The sequence below is a fragment of the Sinocyclocheilus anshuiensis genome, unplaced genomic scaffold (assembly GCF_001515605.1).
Source record: "Sinocyclocheilus anshuiensis isolate Anshui unplaced genomic scaffold, SAMN03320099.WGS_v1.1 scaffold2144, whole genome shotgun sequence".
In the NCBI taxonomy this organism is placed as follows: domain Eukaryota; kingdom Metazoa; phylum Chordata; class Actinopteri; order Cypriniformes; family Cyprinidae; genus Sinocyclocheilus; species Sinocyclocheilus anshuiensis.
Genome location: NW_015547642.1, coordinates 93,349 through 111,519, shown reverse-complemented (window position 1 = coordinate 111,519; position 18,171 = coordinate 93,349). Strand labels below are relative to the sequence as shown.

Here is an 18,171-nt window from a genome sequence, read left to right as displayed (position 1 = left end):
CCTAAAGAGCTCCATCGAGAACAACAGGGCAAAAAAAGACTAGACGAGTGAGTTGGACACTGGGTTTGTTCCATGATCACGCGTTTGCTCATCTCTCTCTCTCTCTCTCGCTCTCTCTCACACACAAGCTGAGAGTATATATATGTATATAGCTGATATATAACTATATATTCCTCAGGTGTGTCTCTCTCACTCTCTCCTGCTGTCTTTCTCTCTTTCTTCTGAATTTTTTGAGCCAAATGGACGACAATCAGCATCTTGAGGCCGAAACAATCACACCGATAGCACAAAGAAAATTGACGCAGACAGACAGACGGAGGGAGAGAGAGAGACGTCTTTATTCACTCTCATTCTCTTCCCATCATCCCCTGCCTCTCTTTCTCTCTCTCTCTTTACTGCAGGAGTGTGTGTGTGTGTGTGTGTGTGTGTGGTTTTGATCAGCTGCAGCCTCAACTTCCTAATAATGACTCAATAACAAATCTTTTTCAAATGATGTTTTGAGGGGCTTGATACTTTCTGAGCCAATCAGACTTTAGTGCTGGTGTGTGTTTGTGCCAAACGCCCGGATGACGAGGTTCGCTCATTTAGACGCAGCCGCCCACTAAAGCTCTCTTCAGACCCTAGTGAGTCGCCGTTCCAGCGTTTCACACATCCCACAATGCAGTGAGATGGAGCGGAGAGTCTAAATGTTTCGATTGAAATTGTGACAGAAATATATTACTATTGTAGAATAGTACTTAATTAAGCACTTAATAATTATTACAACTTAATTTTTTAAGGTAGTATTTTAATTTTCTGTTTGCAGCACTTTGTTTACCAAAATAAATAAAAGGAATTGTTAATTTTCATTTGATTACTTTTTAAAAGATTAATTACATTTCAGCGTTTTTTATAGTAAATTTGTATTCAATCATAAACACAGAATTACGGGACAAAAATAAAACATTTCGTAAGGCCCTATTGTTAAAGTTGTATAAATTCAATTGATTAGACTTTTTTTGATTATTAAAATTTAATTAAATCTTTAAGTATTTGGAATCCAAAAAAAATGAAAACAGAAACACAAAAATGTGGAAATAATTTAAGAAAAAATTTCATGATTCATAGGGCCCTAAAATTTTATTTTTTTAAACCTTTAATAAATTGTTGTTAAATTGTATAAGTTTCTTGATTTCAATTAATTAGACATGGTCTAAGGCCCTTTCTATTGTTAAAATTAATTACATTGGTTAAGTTTTATGATTCAGATTATTAGACTTGATTTTTAACCATTAAATTAACCAAATGGAATTATTGCTCAACTTCTAATAAATTATTACAAATTCAATTTAATATAAATTTACAACCTAAAACTGAATTTGGGGAAAATAAAACCGATTTTATAGGGCCCTTTCATTAATTTGTTAGGCTTAGTTTATCAGATTCTTTTAGTAATTTAAGCGATAATGTGTTGATTTGTGCTGTTGGGTTTTCTGTGCAGTTCTCGCAGGAGCAGTCTCATTTTATATTATTATTATTATTATATTTTTAGCCAGGTTAGCATGACATGTTGACAGAAATTCCATAATGGTGCTTCCCTACAAATGTCTATTCTTAATATGTTTCATAAAATAGTTAGAGTGGACTATTTGGTGTGATTTTCTGCTTTTTTGAGCTTCAGAGCTCTGGACGTCAGTGGGGCTCACACACACACACACACACACTCGAGCACTCGAGCACTGACGTCATCGGCGAGGTCGGCTGCTGATTTCTGTACATAGAGTCCAGATTTACCGATGGAAAGTTTCTCTCATTTTAAGTGGGTTGAGTTTTTCTCTTTTCTTGGTGTTCGATGGATGATACTCATATACGCCAGTAGCTGCTTTGCTGGGGCTTTAGTCGATTACTTTTGTCTTTATTTACTTTTTCTGTTTGAAGTATTACTTTGTCTGCATTTCAGGTACTACTAGTTATAATGATGATGAACAGTGTTTCTGTGCCTACAGTTCCCACACCGAGCTCTGATTGGCTGAACACGAGCGGTCACATTTAAACGCGTTGCCATAGAGACGTCGATTCGGAGGCGGAGCGCGCTATACGTTCAATAATGCGAGGGCGTTTGTGGACCGGTTCTGTATCGATACGTTGTTTCTCACCACTTTTGGCATGGTTTTGCGATCATATCCGCCAGCGTTTGTGTATAGGGGTCAGTTATGCTACGACAGATTGTGATCGTGTATCTTTTCCCCATTGTGTAGCACACTAGCTCTTACTGCTATGAGTTTCTGTCTTCATGATGAAACGAACGGTCCTCGCCGCGGGACCCAGCCGCCAATTTAGCCATAGACACGGACAAGCCATAGCATTGACCCTTGACCCTCCGACCCGATTCAGGAGCGTAGGATGTATATATTTATATATTTACCCATGGAAATATTCTCGAATGCGCGAGAGATTTGTTGATTCTAGAGTGGAGCCTCTCTGAATATGGAGTGATGTTTTGAATGTTCATATTATTATAAAGATATTATATTCAAATATGATTATTATTGTAATTATGAATTTCATTTTATTGACAACGATTGATAAACAAATGTCTTTCTTTTTGTGAATATGGAGAAGTTTAAATTTTTCTGGGGAAATACTACAAAACTTTAAATATTTCAACAAACAAATAAATAAATATATACATGCTTAACAGGAGATGTGCTTTTATTTATGAGCGTGAGATTGAATGAACGTGTGGGTCTGAATATCACAAACATACAGATTCTATAATGGAACTTTATTTTGATTCAACTTGGGCAACAGAGGAAATGCACAAAAAGAGAGAAAATCCATTTAGAATTTTACCAATAATGTGTAAACCTTTCCAGTTTTTTTAAGTGTCAAATTCCGTTTTTTAATTGATCTTTGAAGCACCACACATATTGTACCTGCAGCTCATTTTAAGGCAAGCTTTCGCTCCACCTTTAATTTAGTTAAAGTGTACATTAGAGCATTGTAGCAGGGCCACTGGTCTAACCCAATCCAAAATCTGAACAATTTTTACTGTACCAATCTATTTTTATGAGCTCTTCAACTTGGCGATTATTGCACCATCAGCCCATTTCTCTGTTTCCTTTTAGGGTACATTAAGTGCTTCTTCATACTAGTGCTGTTGATCTAATAAAATCCCAATTTTGGGATGTTTTAACTTGTGCAGTCTTGTTTTATGGACCCTTGAACTTTGTATATTTTAGAATACACAGATGTATTTATTGTGCCATCAGCCCATTTTGCAGCAAATTTTCTCCAAGCCCTTTGAGGGTGCATTAAAACAGACATAAGTGCTTCATACTTGGTCTACTGCTCTAATGAAATGCAAAATTTTGGTCAGTTTTTACTTTACCGTTCTTTTTTTATTAACCCTTGAACTTTAAATATTTTGACAAGTCACAGATGCTTATTGCACCATCAGCCCATTTTGTGGCTAATTTTCTCTGCTCTCTTCGGTGGTGCGTTAAATTGGATATAAGGATTTAATACGAGGGCAACTGCTAAAATAAAATCCCAATATTGCACAGTTTTTATTTTGTCATTCTTTATTTATGGACCCTTGAACGTTGCATATTTGAGAATGAACAGATGAACGTACTGCACCATCAGCCCAATTTGTGGCGAAGTTTCTCCAACAGCTTTGAGAATGTATTAAAGTGGACATAAAGTCTTCTTCATACTAGGGCAATTGCTCTAACAGAATCCAAATTTCGGGCTGTTTTTTCTTTACCATTCCTTTTTTTATGAACCCTTAAACTTGGCATATTTGACAACACACAAACAATTATTACACCATCAGCCCAATTCATGGTGAATTTTCTCCACTGCTTTTCAGAGTGCATTAAAGCAGACATCTATGTGGTTTAAAACAAATCTAGATTTTGGGCTGTTTTTACTTTACCAGTCTTTTTTATGGACCCTTAAACTTGGCATAAACTTGGCTATTAGCCAAGTTTGAGGCACATTTTCTCCAATATCTTTGAGGCTGCAGCAAAGAGGACATAAGCACTTCATACTAGGACAACTGTTCTGACCAAATCCAAATGTTGGGCCATTTTTCCTGTACTATCCTTTATTTTATGGACCCTTGAATGTGGTATATTTGATACTGCATAGACTTAATTGTGCCATCAGCCCAGTTTGTGGTGACTTTTCTCTGATCTTTTTGATGGTGTGTTAAATTGGATATAAGGGCTTCAAACTAGGGCTACTGCTCTAGAGAAATCCAAATAATGGGCAGTTTTTTCTTTATCATTTTTTTTTTATGGACCCTTGAACTTGGCATATTTGACAATACACAGAGGTGCTCATTGCACCATCAGCAAAATTTGTGGTGATTTTCTCCAGGCCTTTTGAGAGTGCATTAAAGTAGACTTAAGGACTTCATACTAGGACTACTGCTCTAATAAAATTCGAACTTTGGGCAGTTTTTGCGTTACCCTTCTTTTTTTATGGACCCTTGAACTTGGCATATTTGATGATATACAGAGATGCAGCAACTGGACAGAAAAGTTCTTAAAATATGCCAAGTTCAAGGAGCCATAAAAATGGATTGGTACCATAAAAGCTGTCAAAAATTGAATGTTTTTTAGAGCAGTAGCACTACTAGAAAGTTCTTATGTTTGTTTTAATGCACCCTCAAAGGGGTTTGAGAAATCTCGCCTCGAAATCAGCTGAAGTGTGCATATTTCTGTGGAAGTCATTTTAAAAAATGCAACACAAGGCCCTTTATTAAACCACTTAAATGCATCCCATTTGTTTAAAGGGGAGGTTCACGTGTCAGTAAGAAAAACAGTAACATAGTTTCAGCAATGCTTTTATAGGAGACTTGACTCATTCCCAACAGTACAGTTTTGTGTCCGGTCACATGGGTTGATCAGGAAGAACTGAATGGTAAATATCCAAATACTGCCCAGTGACACTGATCCAGTGCTATCTGCTGAGCAGTAATAATGTGATTGGACTGTAATGTGGTGATCCGAGCAGCCGGAGGCGCCGGTGATCCGCTTCAGGGTCAGGAATCATGGGAAGGGCGACAGACGGACGGTTGACTGGAAACTTCTAATCTGTCAGACAAACGTAAAACCCAAACGAGTTTAATCTCAAGAGAGATGTGAAGATGAGCTGGGATTTTATGAATTATGTGCAAGTACTTTCCACAAATATGGTAGAAAACAGGGATTTTTGTTCAAAAAAAAAAAAATGAACACAAAGGTGTTTTAGGTTGACATGCAAATCTTAAAAATTCATTAAGATAAAATAGCTCAATATTTTTTCACCTCTAGGTTCATTACTGTGACCATTTAAATGTATTTTTTATTTATGTGTGTATATATATATGGGTCAAAGACGATAAAGGGTTTAAGCATAAAAACAATAAGTGTAATACTGCTTTAAATCGTTTTTCCCAAAAAATATATGTTTAATTTAATTGCAATTTTGTTTTTGTTTTTCTGAGCAAAAAATAAATATACATTTTCCCTGATTTTCAGAAGAGAGCCACTAAAATGTCATTCAGTGTAACAATCTCGTCAGGCATATTTACAACAAAAATCCATTTATGACATATTAAAAGACTAATTACTTTCACCCCAAATACTAATTAGTTGTAATTTTACATTTATTAAATGTGCCACTATCCTAGGTTTTGCCCATTCATCTTTGACTCATATATATATATATATATATATATATATATATATATACTGATCATTAAAATCAGTTCAGAAAAATTTTACTACAATTTTTTTTTGCATGATTTCTTTTACATACATTGAAGCCAATGACCTCTGAGGACCATTGTAAGAGGAGATACAGATATTGATGTTTAAAACTGTATTTTACATGCTCTTCATTTCATTTGATTAATCATCTAACGGTTGAGCTCTCAAGCTGTTTGTGCAGTGTGAGTGGTGTTCGTTCAGCCTGTTGTTCTGCTCTAAGCTGATTAACTGGACGTGATCGAGAGCAAGTTTATATACCGTAGATTAAAACATGAGCGAATCTCAACAGAATAAAGAGCGAAATGATGGCGTTTATGTGGCTGATGTGGCTTTCATTAATATTGGCATCTTTGGGAAATATGAGAAAGAAATGTCTTTGCTGTTAATCCTTAAGCTTTCATTCAGAAAATTGACAGAAATACAAGTGAAAGTCAAATTAGAGGGAAAAAAATTAATGTTAAATTAAATATTTTTTTCTCAAAAATATGAGTGCCAAAATTATTGGCACCCCTAGATTATTATGAGTAAAAATATAACTGAATTATATTCGTATGTTAAGTTGACCAGAGTGATTAGGAACATTTAAATGGAAAGTCATGATACATACATAAATACTATGACATTTGGGGAAAAAAAAAATATATATATATATGAAAGCATTTTATTTGTTAAACCTGTAAACATTCAGAAACCTGAAAATGTATTACAGATATTATACAACTAATGATAAAATTAGTATTTTAAGTTTATGCATTTTTTTTTCTTATGATTCAGTTGATCTACGATTAAAAAAAACACTGAATCAGACGAATCATTTCAAGATAACTTTAATGCTTCTGGCAGCCACTTCTTACAGAATTAGCAAAACTGATGCATTGTTATTAAATAAAAGGACAGACATTAAGATAAAAACAAGAATCATTTAAAAGTGAAAAAAGAACAGTAAAAACACTAAATAAAAATATTTAAACAAACGAATGCAGCTGTTCTCAAACTCTAGTGTGTTTCAAACAGTGTCTTTAGAACAGAATAACAAATATGACATTTTTGAAACAAATGACCGACATGAGACGCTTCACTAAAATGAGATTCATAAGAGTTCAAGAACAAACCACTTTTATCAAACAATCGTTTATGCTAATAAACAGCAGTGCATGATGGGACACTATTGCTTTGAGGTGGATTGCATAAAGCAGTCAAAGCCATGTATGCATAAATACATAAAGAGTGATTTTCCAAAGCAAGCACACAGAGTTAAACAGCTCTGGCTGCAGCTGTATGTAAAAGCATCATCAGCAATATTAACAAACAAAAACACGTGCAATCGTTCCAGACATTCACACAATCCTGAGATGCAGCGCATTCAATATTTCTGTCATTTAATACACTGAATAAATCATATAATGACTTCAGGATTTACTGAACGTGATTGAAGCTGGTCAATCTGAGTTTAACTAGCCTGAGATCGTTTCTCCTGTGCTTGTCTGTTCAATTAAAGCTTCATTATCGCTTACTTTCTCTGGTTTATAGATGCTAATAATGTGATCAGAGCGTCTCACACATGCGTTCATGCAGCTCATGAAAAAATCATCTGATTTAAAGCCTCAAAACCTTTTAAAAGAGTTTCAAACTCTCATTACTATCTCACAACCCTGAATTGTTACAAACTTGGTCATCAGGAATCTAATTTAGGCAAATCACAGTGATATCCAAATGACAAGTAAATTTAACCCAAACTCAACAATGCAGAAATAAACTCAAATAACCGGAGACACCAAAGCGAGTTCTGCAGACGTGAGACGTGTAAAAGAGGAAAAGCATGGACCGTCAGTAAACTTCTCTGTATGCTTGTCTTGTTTTCCAGTACAAATATCTAAACGTTCTTAAATTAAGATACATTTACCGGAGATGCCAAATGACAGAAGTCGTCTTGTTTTCTGAGAAACCCGTTGTGTGTTGCATTTCAAAATGACCCGCATTGGTTTCCATGCAATTCACAAACAAATCAACACTATAGATTCATGTAAGTCTTGTTAGAGAAGCAGTTTTAAAATCAAACATGGGTCAAAACGACCCGTGGAACAATAGGAGGGATAAAGGTGCTCTAGGGAATTTTTTGACTGTGCTAATCATAGACTGTGGTGCTAATACATAAAAATACCATAATATGTTTGCAGATATTTGGGAAACATGCTAAATTCACAAACTTGTTTCTTCAACAACAAAAAAACAACAACGCTCCAGCTAGTTATTCTGCTTTGAAATGTGCGTTCCGTGTCGGAATGTCTGTTTTTGTTTTGGTCTGTGTGACTCCGCCCACTGCCAGTTCACCCAATAGGATCTCGACAGCCCGGGTTGCCAGTTGATGGAAAACACAGCGTACTCGAGCCATGGAAGCTAGCAAACGAACTGAGTCAGAGATCGCAGATTCCACCCGAACCTAAAGAGCCTCGGCATCCGTCTAAAAAGCTTTATGACCAGAGGCGTATTTAAACACGGATAAATCAACTAAGGCTCGTCACCTTCCATTGACGATTGCGCTCGCTCGTGTTGCGCATCCTCAATCTGGCAACCCATGTTTGTGACCGACCATAAAACACACTTTTTCACACACTTTTCCAAAAAAAATTCAAAAAATAATTATTGATTATTTCAAAGGGTTACTAATGACACATCATTTGGATATTTTCATGTCTGGGAAGAATTTGGGATTAAACGGGTTAATAGTGTTCATCGTCTGTTTGACTACGTCTTTAACTGATTTTTCCACCATATGTACATAAACTGACAGTCACCACTGATACACAGCTACTACTAAATATTATAGAAACTTAATTTTATGTAAAGTTGCTTTACAAAGATTTGTATCGTAAAAAGCGCTATACAACTAAACTTGACCATGTGAGCGTCGAGTCTGAGGAGGAGGGAGCGGAAGAAAACTCTCCAATAGTATGAATTTGGACTGCAGTACTCATTTCAACCACTAGCTGTCAATATTACATACCGCACCTTTAAAATTAGGAACAAATATTTGCCAATGAGATCTGAAAAATCATCCTGTTTACCCTTTGAATTAGCCAATTCTTAATGTCCCAATGGCAGATATTTGTTCTTGTTTTAAGCACTCACTTCTTCTGTCATTATGCATCTCCACTAAAAGTATCTTAATTTAAGAATGTTTGTACTGGGAAACAAGACAAAAAGCAATATTGTGCAGTGACCGACATTCAGACAAGTTTCATACATCTTACCCTCATGCTGAAGCTTATGGGAAAACTCTGGATATCTAGTAGCACCTCAAACATTTCATGCTTGTAGTTTTCAGATCAGCTTCATGGTGAACCTGCCCGTCTCCATAGTCGTGCGTCCGCCTCCAGACGCCGTCGCAGCGCTGCGCGGCACGAAGTTGATAGTTGCCGTGTGTTTGATCTGCCCTTTGCTCTGACTCCAGAAAAACATGAAGATGAAACAGATGGCCACCGAGCTCAGGAACGACAGGAACCCCATGGTAACCGCGATCACCAGTGTCTTCACATCGAATGGAAACGGCTGCGATCCGTTGACCGCCGCTTGCCCGGACGCGAAGCTCCAGCCTTCCAGAAAGAACGATTCGGAGCGGTTGCGAGCGGATGCCGGAAACCCTCGCACCTGCAGGCTCACCGAGATGCTGTCGTTCCCCGCGGCATTCGAAGCGATGCACAGATAGTACCCACTATCCTGTACCTGTGCGTAACGCACCTCGAGTGTCCCGTTGGCGAGCATGCGAATCCGACCCGAGCTGGTGAGCACCGAGCGTTTGGGATTCAGCCAAATAATCAACGGCGCCGGGTCTCCGTCGGCCGCGCAGAAGAACAAAATCGTATGGCCTTTGTCTGTCCGAACGTCTTGCGGTTTACGAGTAAGGATGCGAGCCTGCCGGCAGGTGAACACCCTGGGAATCTCAGCCTCCGTAAAGTCACCGAAAGTCCTGCCTTGCACCTGCACAGGTGTGACGCAAGCTGGCGAGTGCCCTTCGAAGCGAAGCCACGGGCGTCTGCGCATCACCCAGAGAAGCCGGCAATCGCACGCCAACGGATTCCCGTCCAACCGAAGGACCTCTAAAGCAGCGACCGAGTGGAAGGCCGACACCTCCAGGGTCGCCAGGCGGTTCTCCGACACTTTGAGGAGCCGGAAAAATGCAAGGTTGCGGAAAGCGCCAGGCTCTATTTGTAGGAGCCCGGCACCGACTAGATGCAGCTCTTGGAGTCGTAGCAAATCCCCAAGGAGGTTGGAAAGGATGGTGGTGATTGGGTTGTAGGACAAGTCCAGGTATCGCAAGTAGACGAGGTGATGCAGCGGGGAATATGGTACGGCGCTCAGGTTGCAGTGGCTCAGCGTCAATGATGTAAGATTGAGTCCGAACAGACTGTTGGCGGCCAACGAGTCCAACCAAGGACAGTGAGTCACCTGCAGATCCCGCAAGCGTCCCAGCTGGCGGAACGAGTTGTTGGGAAGCGTTGTGAGTCCGAGTCTGCGGAATCCCAGCTGCATGAGTCCGGTGAGCTGCGACAGGGCTTCGATCGGCACCGACGTCAGGTTGCACCGGTCGAGGTTCAGCTCCTGCAGGTTGGCCAGGCCGCTGAAGGCGCGGCTGGAGATGAACACCAGGTCGTTCTCGCTGGCCTCCAGCTTTTGGAGACTCGGCATCTCGCGGAACATGTCATCCAGGAACACCAAGATCTCGTTCTGGCTGATGTCCAGAAACTGAACGTTGGGGAGGCCGGAAAAGGCTCTGACCGGGATGATCTTCAGCCGGTTGTGGGATAATCTGAGCACGAGGAGGTTCTGCAGGCTGGCGAAGGCTTCGACCTCGATCCCCGTCAGCTCGTTATCGCTGAGGTCCAGCTCGCGTAACTGCGTCAGGCCAGAGAACTGCCGCCTGGACAGAGTCTTTAAGTGGTTACCGGTCAAGTTAAGCATCTGGGTGTTGTCAGGAACGCCCGAGGGAACGGAAGACAGTTGTCTTGATGAACAGTTCGCTATCAGGAGCTTTGGCAAACAGTCGCAGCGCTTCGCGCAGGGCGCTGATAAAGCCACGCCCACTACCCACTGGAGGACCACCCACCAGTACAGCCTCCTCCAATCAGCAGCCACACACATCTGGAGACCCGCCTGCAGGGGAAAGATTGCAGTTTCAACTTTTGAATCTAAACATTGAAACTATGTTTGCTAGTAGAAATTCTCAACATTGTGCAGGTTGACTTTTTTGGCTCAGCACAAAGAGAAATATAGTCAGTACTATATTTTAACATTTTTTTTCATATTCTGAAATATTTTTGGATGTTTAAAGTAGTTTGACCGCATGACTACTCTGCTAATGAATTATGATGTATGCATGGTCAAACCCTTGGGTTATTATAATTAACCAAAGCTAAAACCATTAAAAAAAAAACTTTTTGTTACTTGAAATAAAATAAACTTGCTCTATGCGAGAAGTGCAAAAAAGCTGCTCCCTGATGAAACCCACTATTGAATAAAACAGGAGAATGCTTTAAAATGTCAGTTTAACATATTTATTGTGATTGTTTAAAAATTACATACAGATTATGATTTGTATATATATTGCTGTTCAAAAGTTTGGGATCAGTAAGATTTCTAATGTGTTTTAAAGGAGTCTCTTCTGCTCGTCAAGGCTGCATTTATTTGATCAAAAATACAGAAAAAAACAGTAATATTGTGAAATATTGTTACAATTTAATATAATGGTTTTCTATTTTAATATACATTAAAATATAATGTATTTCTGTGATGCGCAGCTGTATTTTCAGCATCATTACTCCAGTCTTCAGTGTCACATGATCTTCAGAAATCATTCTAATATGCTGATTTGCTGCTCAACAAACATTTATTATTATTATCAATGTTGAAAACAGTTGTGCTGCTTTAAAAAATACACTTATTCATCAAGGACGCTTTAAATTGATCAAAAGTGCCAGTAAATACATTTAGAATGTTACGAAAGATTTCTATTTCAGATAAATGCTGTTCTTTTGAACTTTCTCTTCATCTGAATCCTGAAAAATAAAATGTATCAGTTTCCACAAAAATATTGATAACATTGATAATAATCAGAAATGTTTCTTGAGCAGCAAATCAGCATATTAGAATGATTTCTGAAGATCATGTGACACTGAAGACTGGAGTAATGATGCTGAAAATACAGCTGCGCATCACAGAAATACATTACAGTTTACACTATATTGCAATAGAAAACAGCTGTTTTACATTAGAATAATTTTTCATATTATTTTTTTTTCTGAATAAAAAAATGCAGCCTTGCTGAGCAGAAGAGACTTTAAAAAACATAAAAAATCGTTGATTTGAACGGCAGGAGTGATAAACTGATGCTCAGTAATGATTTCTCAACACTGACTTGCAATTAAATAATATATCATTGCATATGTAATCAATTTGATTGAATTAAAATTTTTATATAAAGTCTATATAGCCTGAAAATGGGAATAAATCACATATCAGTCAATCTGTGCAAACACTCACCAGCTGGCAGAGGGGCTGCTCCTTCTCATTACCAACAATTACTAAAGAAAGTCTCTCTGATCGCCCGCTCACAGCCTGGAGAGAGAGAGAGAGAGAGTTAGTTCAATGCTTGAGATTTCACATGTGCAAGTCATGTTAATACTGGACCGGCTGGCTGCATGTTTTCAGACATAAAAGCATCATGAGTTTGAGATCGTAACGTGATCAGTGTCGCTGCATGTGGACTCAGATTCACTGAGAGGTCAGAGGTCAGAACAAGAGCTTTCCTTGCTCTCCGGATCTGTTCGTGGGTCTGAAGGTGGCCCGGCGGGAGTCGTTCACGCGTGCAGGAGGAACAGATGCATGATCAGAGAGTGTGTGTGTCTCTGTGGGATCGTCCGGGACTCCAAGCGGCATGTTTGCATAACCAAATGTTAAACGCATTAAAGCACAACAAAACATGAAGCCCTGCCAGAGACGCAGCATGCGTCCATCAGTGTGTGTGTGTGTGTGTGTGTGTGTGTATGTGTGTGTGTGTGTGTGTGTGTGTGTGTGTGTGTGAGCAGACATGAGATCTGTGTGTGTGCTCAGAGCATATGTAATGCACAAGTCCAGTCTAATCTGCTCTTCAAATGACTGTAACGTTCATCTGTCTGTTTACTGCAGCACGTTAAGCATCTTTAAAAGTGCTCAAGAGGCTTTAGGCTTCATGCCTTTAAAAGACCATCGCAGACGCGACGAGAAAACCACTGCTCAGGATTAGATTCACTCATTAACACTCATTTGTTATTATTACAACAGCAGAATTATGTGAATGAATGTCAAACTTTCCCTGCATGCACATGTATTTCTGACCTCAACAGTCATTCATATTCATGCATTTAGCAGATGCTTTTATCCAAAGTGACTTGCATTCCATTGGATGCACAAATATTCATGCAAAGTTCATGCATTCCATGCGAATCAAACCCATGACCTTGGCATTGCTGGCATGATCTATCCTTTGAGCACTAGTAATATAAGTGATTATAATAAGCATATAAAGATTGTTGCACACATATTAACAGGTCACAGCATTCAAGCTGCACTGTGGTTAACTAAAACCATAAAAAACATTTTCATTACTTGAAATAAAATAAACGATCACTGAAAAAAAAATATATATATAAAAACTTATTTTTTTTCTGCTAACTGCCAAGGAACTATTTCTCATTTTCATTTATTTTAGCCTTAAGTACAAAAATAACTAAAGCTGAAATAAAAAAAAACAGACATATATAAATAATATTAAAAAATATAAAAATTATTAAAAATAAAAAAAACTATGAAAAAACAACAAAATCACATTTTAAAAATTTAAAATGTTTAAATTTAATTTAAAATATTTTTTTAATATAACATTATTTCAGAGATAATAAAATAATACTGACAAACGACTGAATGTGCATTTGACAGAAAATACAGTAAAAATAAACTATAAACGTAGTTTTGTAGTGCATGCATGAAGTGATTATTATATATAAACCTTGAATGCAGTGCAAGTCAAGTTTGGATAAAAGCATCTGCCAAATGCATGAATGTAAATAGGTTTTGATATTTTACAGTTTGTGTTTGAAATATTACCTCTATGTTTTGGTATTGTAAAACCAACAGATTTATATAATAAAAATTGCATTTTCTTAAGAGACTGCTATGTTATATTAGCTGTATAGACTACATATTTTATTGCTTAAAAATCTTTTTTAAATGCATCATTTAATAAAACGTAATATATTAATAAGCCCTCCATTTATTACAGTCAGTGTTATTTTAGTATCATTCAGACACTATTATAGTTTTTATTCATTTTTAAAATAGTTTTTATTTTCCATTTTCATTTGATTTGTTTTAATTTTTTTAACTAAATGAAATATTAAACTAAATAAATAGTATATATATAAACTTCAACTGATTTGTGTGTATATATATATATATATTATAGTTTTTTTTTCAGTTAAAGTTTATATTGAGTAATGATTTTTAATAGCTTTTAGTTTTAGTTAATAATAACCCTAATAATTAATAACTAAATATGTTAAATAACACAAATATCCTTTATGTATTTAATTCCATCCCAGTGTTTTTGCTGCTGACCTTCAATGATCCAATTCAAGCATATGAATGAGCGAAAATTACTTTACAGAAGATAAACATAACATTTGTGGGTTTTTGTATTGTTTCTGAAGAGAGGAAATGAAGCCAAGCCAGATGAGAAAAAGCAACGCAAAAGTACCGTAATGCGTTACGTTCTATCAAAAGTATCATAATCAGTTACTTTTTTAGGAAGTATTGCAATATTGTAATGCATTACTTTTAAAAGTAACGTTCCCAACACTGAACAGACTCACATTAACAAAGCACAGCTCGATCAGTTCCTTACAGCGTTTCTGACGCCAAACACTCAACTAAATAAACCAGACAAACCAGAGGCCTTAAACTCGGTCAGTCCATTTCTAGTAATCTGAATGAGGTCAGACCTGCATTAAAGGTCAAAGGTCAGTGACAAGTCACGTGTCAAGGGCATTTTATATCATATATACACAGACACACACATATAGATTTCATACCATGCTAGATTTTTATGTGCACTATATATATATATACATTTATATTAAAAACTGAAATAAAACTGCACATATAGAGATGTTTACATTCAGTATATATGGCATGCATTAAAACTGGAGAAAATGAAGCCACTTTTTGCATTGTGAGATTATTTTCAGGATCTCAAATTCTCATTCCAGTAATTAAAAAACTCTCACTCAGTCTGTCTGGAGACAGTGATTTTCTATGTTAGGAAATTAAATTCAGTATAACAAACCTAAATTGTAAATACATTAAATCATTAATTTATGACCAATAATACATTTATATTAACATTTAGCAATCAATTTATTTGTTTGCATTAGAACAAAAAAACATTTTTCATTAATGTCACAATGCAAAAATATTTCTAATGCCAAATATTGGTCCTAAAACATAAGCTTTTTGAAGCAAACGCATCTTGCGTCTGTTTGTAACGTGACCCGGATGCTCGTGACGGGTTTGACTCGGGCTCACCAGCACTGAAGTAAATAGACTTCTGCTCTGTGTTTAATCAGGCTGCTGTGTGTAAGTGAGCTCACCTGCTGCCAGGCGTCTGAAGCGCGAGCTCCATCAGCGGAGCACACCTGAGACTCGGTCGAGCCGCGCGGATCCCACAGAACTGCTGTCCCTGAAAACGCGCCGCTCCTCCCTCTCACTATCTCTCTCTCTCTCTCTCTCCCTCGTTCTCAGCATTGGTGTTACACTCTCTCTCTCTCTCTCTCACACACACACACACTCTCTCTCTCTCTCTCTCACACACACACACTATTAATTATTAATAATAATAAGAAAAAAATAATAATAATAATTGTACAACAGTACATGTAAGAAATGCTCTTGCTTCAGTTTTGTCCACTGGCTGACAGTCTTAGTTTGTGACAGGCTGATACATATCTTGCTGCTGTTGGGATCGTTTTGGAATCTTCCCCTAAAATGTTACTTAATTTTTCTGTATTTGGTAATGCCATAAAATGTGGTTTAATTTGTAGGAATTTGGGGAAATATGCAGCTCTAATGTTGTGATAGTAATCACAGTGCAGTAAGAAATGTTCCTCTGTTTCCAGCTCTTTCTGTGAGCACAGTGAACACAGTCTCTGTTCTCGCGGCTGCCATCTCTGTCTGTGTCGTCCTCTCTCTATAGCCAGACAGTGATCACTCAGTCTGTATTTTGTCAGTGTCTTTCTTAATTTGTGATCTTTTACACAGCTCAGGTATTCTGCTGGTTTGTAGTCTCTGTTTAGGTCTAAATACAGCTCCATCTTCTTTTGTAATTTAGTGGCATCTTTCCAGTAAGCAATGTAATTGTGTTTTTGTAGCTGTGTGATGTGGTTGGGCCGGAGTGTGCTGTGCTGGTTTGGCTGTAGTTTGAGCACCAGCTGTAGAAGGGCACTCTTCTGCAGGTTCTGCTCCTGCCACTGCAGGGCTTCAGTCTGGTAAGAGCTCGCATCACTGCATCTCAGGTGCTGCTGGAATTTCACAGCTCTCTTTTGAATACTAATTAATAATGGGTATTGTCCTAATTCAGCTCTGCACGAGTTGTTTGGGGTTGCTCTGTTAACTTTTAAGATGCTTTTACAAATTTGGGTATGCATAATTTCAATTTCTTCTTTTTCCCATTTGGAGAAATCTTGGGTTTTTAGGGGTCCCCATATCTCACTGCCATAAAGAGCGATTGGTTCGATTATTGCTTTTAGGATTTTTAGCCAGGTTTGAATTGGAATTTCAAATTGAATTGTATTTTTGATCATGTAGAAGACTCTCAGTGCCTTTGCTTTCAGTTCATTCACAGCCAGATTGAAGTTCCCTGTTGAGCTGATTTTTAGTCCCAGATAGCTGTATTCATGGGTGTGTTGGAGGACCTGGTTTCCCGCTCTGAAAGTGTGTTTATGTTCCTTACACCTGGGTCTCTTTTGAAAAATCATTATTTTTGTTTTTGCGAGGTTGATTTTAAGAGCCCATGTTTGACTGAATGTCTCTATGATGTCGAGGAGCTGTTGTAGTCCCTCTTTTGTTTTTGACAGAATGACTAAATCATCTGCATAGAGGAGACATTTGATTTCTGATTCAGTTAGGCTTGGGCCGGGGGCAGTCGAATTGTTTAATTCTTTGCCTAATTCATTGATATAAATGTTAAACAGAGTGGGGCTCAATGGGCAACCTTGTCTAACTCCTCGTTGTTGAGAGAAAAAATTCTGTTCGATTATTCCCAATTTTTACAGCACATGTATTGTTTTTATACATGGTGCTGATTAAATCAAAAGTTTTCCCTCCAATCCCATTTTCCAGTAGTTTTAGAAAGAGTCCTTCATGCCAGATTGAATCAAAAGCTTTTTCAAAATCGATAAAGCAAGCAAAGATTTTGGTTTTGTTTTGGTGTACATGTTTATCAATGATAGTGTGGAGGGTATAAATGTGGTCAGATGTTCTGTGTTTGGGCAGGAATCCAATTTGACTTTTTTCCAAGATTTTGTGGGTTTTGAGAAAGTTTTGTAATCTTGTGTTAATAATCGAACAGAATATCTTCCCCAGGTTGCTATTGACACATATGCCTCTGTAATTGCTTGGATCAAACTTGTCTCCTTGTTTAAAGATGGGTGTAATTAGGCCTTGATTCCAGGTGTCTGGAAAATATCCTGCCCTCAAAACAATGTTGAATAATTTGGTTATTGCAGTTTTGAATTTATCATTTGTGTGTTTGATCATTTTGTTTAATATTCCGTTGATGCCATATGCTTTGTTGGGTTTTAGTGCATGTAGTCTGTCTGTTAGCTCATTTACTGTGACTGGGAAATCCAGGGGATTCTGATTGTCTTTAATTTTTTCTTTCAGGATTTCTAATTTGGTTTTTATTTCATTTCGAGCAGGATTTGTTTCAGTTGTTTTGTACAGATTTTCAAAGTGTGTCCTCCATATGTTCTCAATTTGAATGGCCAATTCTTCCTTTTGTGGTCTATAGAGAGTGTTCCAATTGTTCCAAAAGTTATTGGTATTTATTGATTCCTCCATTGTTTGAAATAATTGTTCTGTATGCTCTTCCTTTTTTGCTTTTAGAGTTTGTTTGTACACTTTAAGAGCTTCATGATATTGAAGACGGAGTTCTTGGTTGTCAGGATCTCTGTGTTTTTTATTTGAAAGATTTCGTACTGTCGTTCTAATTCTTTTACACTCATCGTCAAACCACTTTTCATTGGTGTTTTTTGGTTTTCTTTTTGATGATTTTTTCAAATTGCACATGGATGCTGATTGGTGAAATATATCTGTAATGTCCTTTAGTGCCAGATTTATGCCT

General features: G+C 37.5%; 1 protein-coding gene across 1 annotated transcript; it reads right to left on the bottom strand.

The window, feature by feature from the left end:
* Window positions 1-8,623: 8,623 nt before the first annotated feature.
* On the bottom strand, window positions 8,624-15,500 carry lingo4a (leucine rich repeat and Ig domain containing 4a). Its single transcript, XM_016504037.1, has 3 exons — window positions 15,422-15,500; window positions 12,279-12,353; window positions 8,624-10,892 (listed from the first exon to the last, which is right to left on the bottom strand). The coding sequence occupies exon 3, from the start codon at window positions 10,878-10,880 to the stop codon at window positions 9,063-9,065; it is 1,818 nt and encodes a 605-aa protein (XP_016359523.1). The 5' UTR covers window positions 10,881-10,892; window positions 12,279-12,353; window positions 15,422-15,500; the 3' UTR covers window positions 8,624-9,062.
* Window positions 15,501-18,171: the final 2,671 nt, after the last annotated feature.

What these genes read in the sequence shown, in the direction of transcription:
- lingo4a (XM_016504037.1), bottom strand. Translation starts at nt 10,880, where the DNA reads ATGTGTGTGGCTGCTGATTGGAGGAGGCTGTACTGGTGGGTGGTCCTC.